At 41.6% G+C, this 10,426-nt stretch overlaps 1 protein-coding gene across 2 annotated transcripts in view; it reads right to left on the bottom strand.

Moving 5' to 3' along the window:
• Nucleotides 1–2,178: 2,178 nt before the first annotated feature.
• The window catches only part of LOC139335072 (acid-sensing ion channel 1B-like), a 48,279-nt gene continuing 40,031 nt past the window's right edge, over nt 2,179–10,426 (bottom strand). For both annotated transcript variants that reach the window (XM_070968484.1, XM_070968485.1), the window contains 8 exons: nt 10,058–10,208; nt 9,691–9,818; nt 7,926–8,076; nt 7,748–7,804; nt 7,049–7,202; nt 6,363–6,454; nt 6,203–6,282; nt 2,179–5,746 (listed from right to left, as the gene is read on the bottom strand). In XM_070968484.1, coding sequence (XP_070824585.1) covers nt 5,627–5,746; nt 6,203–6,282; nt 6,363–6,454; nt 7,049–7,202; nt 7,748–7,804; nt 7,926–8,076; nt 9,691–9,818; nt 10,058–10,208 — 933 coding nt within the window. In that variant the 3' untranslated portion in view covers nt 2,179–5,626. The remainder of the gene's footprint in view (nt 5,747–6,202; nt 6,283–6,362; nt 6,455–7,048; nt 7,203–7,747; nt 7,805–7,925; nt 8,077–9,690; nt 9,819–10,057; nt 10,209–10,426) is intronic.

Below are 10,426 nucleotides of genomic sequence, written 5' to 3'. Positions count from 1 at the left end.
CACCTTGTCAGATTGTTCATTTCCTCCTTTTATTAAGTCTCTTTGTTGTTTGAAATCCAGCCGGTGATGGTCGTGCCGTCCGTAGACTTGACAACAGTCCATGTCAGGCGCTGCAGTTGTGGGTGTACTGAGTGAACAAGAGGGGGCCAAGCACACAGCCCTGAGGGGCTCCAACAGCAGTGGAGGCAGTGTGACCGCCAATCTGAACTGTCTGTAGTCCACTTCTGAGGAAGTCCAATATCCAGATGTTTCAGAGCGCGGAAAGCTGTTTCACTGCTATGGTTGGTCCATTAACGAGATTGGAATTTCCCTCATAAATTATTGGTTTTGAGATGATCATAAGGTTGCAGTCTGGGTAGCACGGTGGCACAAGTGGTAACACTGTAGCCTCACAGCTAAAAGGTTCGAATCCCACTGTGGGCACTGGTTGTGTCCTCCACCATGCCTTCAGTGCCTGCTGCTCGAGGAAAAGAGCGGGCCTTTCTGTGTGGAGTTTGCATGTTCTCCCCCGTATTTCCTCCTTAAATAACCCCCACTAAAAACATGCAAGAAGTTCACCACCTGACCAATGGTGACGAAAGGAGTACTGGTCCCCGGCTGGCAGCTGGCAGCCCACCACTCCTGGTCTGCCGCGGAGGATCGTCAGACCGAGGATGAAAATAATTTGCGGAGAAAATAATTTCACTTGCATGGCGTGTACAGTTCCCTCCCTGTAACTCTGTGTGCTGTGATTAATAAAGTTGACTTGTTCTTCTAATACGATCAGTGAACCTGTTTCAGAGATGTGTTGAATCAACTTTGTTGCCATTTGTGTTCCGTTTAATTGTATAAGTTGGAGGTATTAGTGAAGTTGTTGTCCAACCCATTTCTATCAATGGGAGCAGACTAAATACTGGAAACACTTCTCATGATAACACTAAAATAAACTGGCAACTAAACAACCTAATAGTATAACAGTATTTTTATTGTATGGTATTGCTATCTTACTGTACTGCAGCACTGTGGATTTGTCTGATGAGTGGCACAGAAACATTTCTGTTAAATGTCTCTAAATGTTTCTTTGCTTCCTCCATAGGACACTCACAGGATGTGGGATATGTTGATCTGATTTTTTTTCCCACTCTGCACAATATAGCTGGCAGATTAAAAATCAGAAGAGCAACCGCAGAGAGTTCACTGTGGGGGAAATTATTTGGTCTGGAGGGCTCAAACAAAAGAGGACCCTGTTGCACAAGAGTTGGAACGACTAAGAGAAGAGCGGATGTAGGAAGGAACAAAACTCCACATTCAGCAGTCTAGTTTCTATGAGCAAGCACAAAACTGAGAACATACAGCTTACTGCTTATATCTCCACCACAAACAGTATCACAAAATCACAAGTGGTTCCTCATGTGATTTCATTTGAGTTCTACATTCACTCAGCAGCCACGTGAGCCAAGCTAGAAGCTCCACCAACATAAGCACCAGTACTCCCAGTTGAAAAGCTGCCACCTCAGGACTCTGTGAGACTCTCTCTATGTGCTTTGTCGGTTCAGTCTTGCACCATATTCCTATTCCACTCCATTCCATATTCCATATCCACTCACTTACACCTCTGACTTCACTGCCATCCACATCTTTTTCATTTAATGTTTTTGCAAATAAATCAGATCATTTAAATGTCACGTTTTGGTGTCTCTGCCTTTGCTTGCCATGACTCTTTTAGCTGATCGTGATGACATATTGGGGGCTCATCATAAGTGGACAGGCTCACCCACCAATTACAAAAACCTGTAAGAGAAGAGCAAATGAGGCACAAGCAAAAGGCCACAGGGCTGTTATACCAGCATCATTATTATTCATCCTGAGTGAGGACACTTATTTTTGTGGCAATGAATGAAAAGTCAAGGGATTGCCAGAGTACTTACAATACATCACACTGGGAACCATGGATATCCATAAAAGTATTTTATGGAAACTGATCAATAAGTTGTTATGATATTTCTTGGAGGACCAAAGCAGTGGACCGACTGATATTGCCATCCGGGGAGCCACATCGCGAGCACAGCGGAAAATGTTAAACAAGTGGAAATCTGCACTGACACTGATACACAGTGAAAGGAAAACCACGGCTCCTGCTTGTGTGTCCCCGTCTATCCCACAACATGAGCTTAAATAATGACACAGAACACCTCGAAGTGAATAAAAGTTACATAAAGTTAGCATTTAATCTTTAATATAACAACTGCTTCAAGTCCATTATTCATGTATACATCAGCGGACTAAAGTAATCATCCTCTCATATCTTAAATAAAGATGGAAATTCAAAAATGGAGGCAAAAGTAGAACAAAACCTGAAAGCATGGCGGCAGGAGGACCTCTGAGGTGCATGACCTCATGCGGTGGATGCTGAAAAACGACAATCCAGCTGTTTATTTTCATTTACTGATGAATACAGTATAAGCAGCTGTGCCTGTAGCAATACAAAAAGAAGAAATAGCCTCATACTCATATTGTCTTTGATAAATATACTTTTGATATGTACAGAAAAACTGAGACACGCAGCTAGCCTATAGAAAATAAATACAACAAATACAACATTCGACAGATCAAACTACTCTACTACAGTAAGATTATTATCAATAGTTGTTGCAGTATTTACACTACATTACAGTTGATGGTATGATTGTGCTTAATAACACTACACAGCTACACGCTATACAAATCCCATAATATAGAGCTCAATGGGAAGGAGTGCAAGTAGATGAACTCCAACAGAATATCGTAAAATGGTTTTTGTAAACAGAGTCAGAACAGATACAGCATATGAGAGAGACAAACCTTTAACATGCACATGACATGTTTACAGCCTAACCGATAACAGATACAGTGTTTTGGACACGAGGGGCAGCATTTCCAATTTTCCTTTATCAGCTTCTGAATGAACACACGCAGCTAAATACATGCTCACAGTCTGCAGCCAGACACACGGATGGACGATGGCACAAACTGCAGTCAGACGTGCGGATTAACTGTTCATCGATGGACCACATTTAAGACACCTACTGTACAGTGGCACATGCAACGTAGAGCCCTAGAAGATGGCAAAACACATTCAATATATTTATACTCACTGATTTTTATCTCGCCATGTTAAACACACCAGAAGGTAAAATCCCTTAAACATGAAGAAAGCATCTACATGTTGCCTACATGTAAAAATGTGTGACATTCCCTTAAATTAGTGTCTGATTTGTACTCTTGCAAGGAAATCTGTCTTAATATATTCAATTTCTTCTGACATCTACAGTATGCAGTGATTGTCACTGAAAGGAAATCATAGAGTATGTAGCACCTGGCTGACATGGAAAAGAGCTTTTTAAATATTTTATTCATAATGTGCACACTGAATGCTGTTTCTGTGTATCCATACGTGCCTTTTTCATGTTAACATACTTGTTTTAGCCAATTTACCGTACAGTCTTAAAATACTATTTGTGTTTCAAAGCAGAAGTTCCACATTTTGCTCTATTTAGCAGAGAGTTACGTGAGAAGATTGATACCACTCTCATACATGTTTAATATAAGGATACTGCCAGCAGCCGGTCAGGTTAGCTTAGCATAACAACTAGAAGCAGAGGGAAACAGCTAGCCTGGCTCTGTCCAAAGGCAAGAATTTCACCTGAAAATGTGGTTATGCGGTGGACTATTTCTTTGCAGGGCACAGTGGCTTCCTGGACGCTGTTAGGTCATGCCAGGAAGTCATTCATAATACATCAAATTGTTGTTTTTTTTTACTCTTTTGTTTGCATACAGATGAAACAAATGAGATATAATGTATTCATTTGTGAGCTTTAAATTTGACATAGCCATGTGTAGGAATCAGATGACTTACTAATCCTGGCAATCAGTCTATAAATTGTAAAACTCTTTGTGGCCCTTTATCACTGGGGGGAGAAAGAGGATCAAAGGACAGTCAATGAGGGAAACAGGATGGAACGGGAAGGTTAAGGTATAATTCATTGTACCTGAGGAGTTTATGGTACAGTATAAACCCTAAGAAACAGGAGGAGTGAACTCTCCCAAATGGTCGTTGTTTTTGAAGGAAAGATTTATGATTACCAGGTGTGTGTGTGTGATAACTATTTGTCCTTTTTTGTTGAAAAGTATAAAAGCCGACATTGTGAGAACACTCTGCATGAGTCTTCCCTCCATGCTGCACGCATTAAAGAGACCTGATTCATCACACCGAGTCTATAATTTTTCAGAGAATTAGCAACTCTCAACGAGCAACAAGGAGAATTTCCCTTATACATGCTAGCTGTTTCCCTCTTTCCCAGTCTTTGCATTAAGCTAAGCTAACTGACTGCTGATTGTAGCTTCATATTTTACAGAGAACTATGAGAGCGGTATCAATCTTTTCAAACAGGTTTAAGTCCTAAAAGTCAAATTATTCTCAATTCAGTTGAATACACTCAGGGGTTTGGCTGCTACAGCCTTTCTTCATCTCGTATAACCAGTAGCTTATGGTGGCTAATGTTAGCCGTTGTCAGCAAACTGACTTTCTGACTGTCCTACTTGTGGTTCTTTCACACTATGTCCTAGCACTTACCATCCTGGAATTCTCCCTTCAGCCTAATTGTGGCCTTTTCCACAGCAGACATGTTGACTTTTCATAGCAGGAAAAAAGCACAGCCGAGACTAATAACATTGACAACGGCTCTGTTGTGTTCCGGTCCAGTCAGCCATGAGAGTGTGACAGTGCGACGGCGTGCACAATACCAGCCTGAAACTGAAGCTGCTAAATGGACTTCAACCATCATTAATGTTATTATTTCCACCTGTGCTTTTCCTGCTGTGACAAGTCTGAATGTCCTCTGCTGAAAAGGCCTGCGTCTGCTGTTCAGCAAATGTTACTGGGCTCGCTTTAATGCCAGCTTTTCTGCTCATTTCCATACAAGAAAATGACCTTTTTGTTATTAATTTGCTTGGCTTGTAAATTCTCCAGGGTGCTGCCACCCTTGCAAGATGAGGTAGTATAGTGTATTAGCAAAATGCTCAGGTTTTTTAACAAGGGAAGACTGTCATAAGATGAGGTTGTTTGACATGAAAATGAAAAAGGGAAAAGAGTCCAGAACAGAAGAGTGATGAAAGCAGACTGCAACAAAATCGAGAAGAACACGAATGTACTGATGTGTAAATTTCTTAAAGAAAATGAACTAAAAGTGAAATGAGCTTGTCACATCTATTATTTTACATAAAAAACTCAAATGACAAACACGACCACACAGCTGGGATTTCTAATGCTGATTGACTGAAGGACCGTAGCTGAGTTCATGCCCCCATTTACTGTATCTGTTACTATGTCTTGAAAAGCTGTTTTACAGATGACCATGCAGTTATTCTGACATTTCTGAATTCATCACAACATGTTGATCACTGGATTCTGCTGCCCTGCCGTCTGTGTGGCTTCTTCTGACGTCAGCCACATGCCCAGTTCACCTCGCCGCTCACAAACCTTAACCAGGCACAGTTCAGACACTTTCTCTGTTATTCCGGCAGTCTGACAAACTGCAATGAGCAAAGTCCACAAATAGCGCTCCGGGACGAGAGGCTGCAGCGGCTCCGTCCTCACGGCTGCAGAAGCCTAGTGAAAGTTACTGACGTGACACTTGACATCATCTAAGCTCAGCACTGTTCCCTGGTCGTTGTTGTTGTTGTGCTTGTGCTTCTTATCAGAGCAGCGACACAGCTTGTACTTTATCACCTGAGTAAACAGAGAAAGCCACCATGATCAACAACCAATCCCGGCTCAGCGGGGATTTGTAGGAAAAGGGAGACAACACGTATCTGATCAAGGATTTCAGAAATGAGGTCAAGTCTCCACAATGCCGTTTGAAATGTTTCTCATTATTTTTGGATCTGTATGATTTGAAAGTTTTATTACTGTTTCAAAGCTGTTTTTTTCCCCACTGCCAGGAAAAATGGGAGAACACAGTCTCTTTCTGCGATGGCCTATATCCAATTGAATTTAAACACACAGAGTCTAAAATGAGCACAATCTGCACATAAAAAAAACCACCGTGTCCGCTTTGAAGCTCTCCTATGGCTGCGAAAAAACCCAGAAAAACAGAGGACATGATGGAAGCCTCATCTCTGTCTAAAGTACTTACATGCAGCAGGATTGTTCTTGTATTTAATCACTTTCCTGAAGAAGTCTCACCTCATAAAGGTAGTCAAAGAGCTCCAGAATGGTAAGTATGCTTGCCCCAATAAAGAGTCCCATCTGACCGCCGATATCACCTGGAATGAGAAAATGGAAGCACATGAAAAACATGATCTAATAGAGAGACAGACAGTGAGCTCAATAAATAAAGCTGTACCTAGAAGCCCAGCCACTTCATAAGCCTTCTTCTGTTCAATAGTTTCATAGTTGAGAGCCTCGAAAAAGATGTCTAAAACCAGGATGTTCTCCCTGTGGAGGAAAGTCACAACATTCATAACCTGTTTTTGGCTTTAAGTCACCTTTTCAGGACTAATAAGCACCAAAGAAACCTATAATAAAAGGTTTACGACACACTATAATGTGGTTGTAAACAGATATACGCATTAATTAATGTATTTACCAACAGCCATGAACCATAAAGGAGGCTAGTGTATGAACAGATAATGAATGATGGTATAGTAAAACACAGTTGTAGTAAAAATGTCTTCATGTGAGAGGCTATGACTGTTCCTTATATCTGTTTATAACATTATAATGAGTTATGAGCCATTTATCAAATGTTTACATACTGCGTACAGATGTTAAATGGCTACATTAACATTAGCAACATTATGAGTATATTCCTTTTGGTGCTTAGTTTTTCCTTTAAATATCATTATTAAACAAACATATGTGTAATATGTAATGTACGTAATATGCGTGTAATCATAAAGCATAAAATATATCTATTTTTAAATTGCATGGTAAACAGAAACTGAACCTGTGCCCTCTTGGAATTTAATTTACATGAACGTGTATTTAAAAAAAGATAATTAAGAGTGTCAAAGTACGGTTGATCCTTACTTTATATACTGCTCAGATTTGTTGTATTTCTTTGCGAGATATTTGGCGGAGGCCTTGCTGGGGATCTTGACGAAGGACAGCTCTTTGCTGTATCTGGTCATGTTGCAGGGCGTCTCGCACACACAGAAATCATTGTCTCTCTCCACCAGGAAATCTGGAGAGAGGAAAACCAGAGCTGAGCTTGACCTTTTGAACACCGTCATGAGATGATGATGTGTGTGTATGTGTGTGTTTGCGGTTATTTTTCTGTATTTGTGAGGTCCCAACACTGGAAGCCCACTCACATTATGGGGTCCAACAGCATCATGGGGACTAAAACGCTGGACCCCAAAACATACATCATTAAATTTTAGGGTAAAGACTTGGGCTAAGGTTAGGTTATGATGAGGTCTCCAGGGAAATGAATGTAAGTCTACATAATGTCCCCACAAGTGATGGAAATGAATGTGTGTGTGGCCATGTATTACTCTGGGGACATAAATCTGTTTACACAGTCATAGTGTGGGGACTCGGCTTCCTTATAGGGACAGAATGTCTCCATAATGTAAATTATTAAATGTTAGGGTGAAGACTGGGTTAAGGTAAGTCTCCAGGAAATGAATGTAAGTCTATGTAATGTCACAACTGTGTGTTCATGTGTGTGTGTCTGTATCAGCTCCTTAAGGAGTCAGACCAGACGTGGACAAGTCTTTGTCTTACCAAGAGCTGGGTCAGCACATTCTTTGTACAGCTCGGGGGTGCAGTACGGCGCGTCGCCTGGAGCCAAAGCAACACACACTCACGTCTATTAAACGACTTCGAAGTGCCTGCAGTAATTTTTCACTGCAGCATCGTTGATGTAACTCGGGTACAACATGCAGAGAGAGGTGTTTCCTACCAGGCATGTGCACCATGCGACAGTTGCAGTTGTCCACCAGGTAGCGTGTTTCGCAGTCAATGCGACAGGCTGTGATACTGTAACTATCAAAGAAGTCTGAATCCATGGCCGTCACCTTACAGTCTCCCCAGGGTGGAGGAAGATAGATCAGCTGCAACGACCACACGTCACACATCACCTCAGTCATTACACACAAGCAAAAATAAATGCGTAGGAATTGAGATTAAATGTTTTACAAACCCTGATATGAAACAACAGTAAATAAAAGCAAATGCAGAACAAAGATTCCATAAAAGCAGGATGAGATTTAGAAATAAAGTCAGACAACTGCACAGGTTTTAGAGAAACCTCAGGTTGGACAAACTTATTATGAGGACAAAATGAAGGGGAATAAAGGTGAGCATGGAGCAAATAATGAGTTACTAGTGACCAGACTTGGAGATAATAGATCAGTGCATCATTAGCTGATCAGTTCGTGGATATTTGTCTGACCTCTCATGTTACTTGCCCTGTCAGACTTTGTTGTAGCAACCCTGCCACACTCCCATATCTCAGCAAATACGTTAATGAGTACAATGTTCACATAACCAATACAAATGACGGCTGTTAAGTTGTAATAAACCAATAAACTACTTTAAAGGCCCAGAAATACTTTTTTTTTTTTTTTCTTAAATTGACCATAAGTGACGTGATCAGAGCAGAAACAGAACATTAGAACCGTTGTGGTTATTTAACTGGATCTCCCTCCTTCAGGTTTATAAGCCGTTCACTGTGATCTGCAAATAAGCAGTGATTGAAATCTCAGTCCAGTCTCGTCTCCTGTGCTGTTCCTCTGAGGTGGAACGACTTTCCAAACTCGATTCAGCAGAATCTCTTCCCGTCTTAAAAAGTCTCTTGAAGAACTACATCTTCTGAGAGTACTTACTCACCTAATGTGCTCCTTCTCTATCTGTCGGTCCTCGTCTTTCTCTCTCAGAGGAAAATTTAAGATATATTGCACTTATATGTTACTTGATGCACCTGCAGCCTTTGAATGTAGAACTGGGCGCTGAGGCTCTTCTTCTCAAAGGCGTCTCCTTGATCTACTGTGGCTTGGATTGAATATCATTTTTGCACGTCACGTTGGACAAAAGCATCTGCCAAATGACTAAATGTGAGTGGTTTGAAGTAGACAGGGCTGAGGCGGAAAAAGGCGATGTCATGTACGCCCTTGCACCAATCAGAATTTAGCACTTGAATCAATACAGGGTGACAGCTGTGAGGTTGTTGCTTATGTTGCCAGGCCACTGTCAATCAAGTCTGATCAACAACACCCACACAGCCCTGAAGAAGCAGATTAGCTGAGTGTTAAACTCTTGAAGGATCAGTGTGTAATATTTAGTGGCACCTAGTGGTGAGGTTGCAGATTGCAGCCAACTCGATACCTACAGAGAACCTACGGCAGCTTTGAAAAATGTGAAAGGTTCTCTCTAGAGCCAGTTTTGGTTTGTTTGTTGTTGGCTACTGCACAAACATGGCCGACTCCGTGGATATAAAGAGTTCAGTCTGAGGTAACGAAAACACAACACATCTTATCTTCAGATGATTACACACTGATGAAAACATATCTATGAATATTAGATTCCCTTTCTGCCACTATATTCCCATAAATCCTACACACTGGACATTTCCTAAATAATAACTGAGGATGCTTTTTTTTAACGAGCTCATGATTTCAGAAGCTTTAATAAATGTATAAAGATGATCAAAGTGCTGCAGTTTGTACCCTCTGTTCCTGGCAGGAAACAAACGTCTGAAACCCAGGCGCCACTCCGAATCCCAGCTGGTCAATGAAGGATGGCTCGTCCTGACTGTGGATCTGAACTTTGACCCCAGCTTCAAATGATGTCTCATCTGCAGGAAGTCAAAGTATGATCAGAGCAACACACTGAAAATGAGTCTCACTGATGGATCCAGGCACTTTGAATTGGTTTTGTCTTTGAGTTTCACACTCTGCAGTATTAACACACACACACACACACACACACACACACACACACACACACACACACACACACACACACACATTATTAGAGAGTGACAGATAACCACATCTGCCAGACACTGATTGAAGTGAATGATGTCCTCCTCACCTGTTTCTCCCCAGACAGGCAGGTATTCATCCTGCTGAATGTCCAGCATGAGCTCCAGTCCATTACCCATACCTCCCTTGGTGGTGATCAGGGGAGGGCGTCCATCATCGCCGGCGTTAAAGGTGTAACACTTCCCGTAGCGAGTGAACACCTGAGAGACACATAAGAGAGATTCACATAGCTGCATAGCTGCAAAAGGTTTCTTAACAATGCTTTTCCACTGGGGGTCAGTGTTTGACTTTCTGATGTGTGTGTGTGTGTGTGTGTGTGTGTGTGTGTGTGTGTGTGTGTGTGTGTGTGTGTGTGTGTGTGTGTGGGGACGTGTGTATACGACAGAGATAGTATGAGAGAAAATGTGTGACAGAAAGA

Source organism: Chaetodon trifascialis, chromosome 8 (genome assembly GCF_039877785.1).
Source record: "Chaetodon trifascialis isolate fChaTrf1 chromosome 8, fChaTrf1.hap1, whole genome shotgun sequence".
NCBI classification, from domain to species: Eukaryota; Metazoa; Chordata; class Actinopteri; order Chaetodontiformes; family Chaetodontidae; genus Chaetodon; species Chaetodon trifascialis.
The sequence above is the reverse complement of the archived record's forward strand: the minus strand, read 5'-3'. Positions and strand labels throughout refer to the sequence as shown.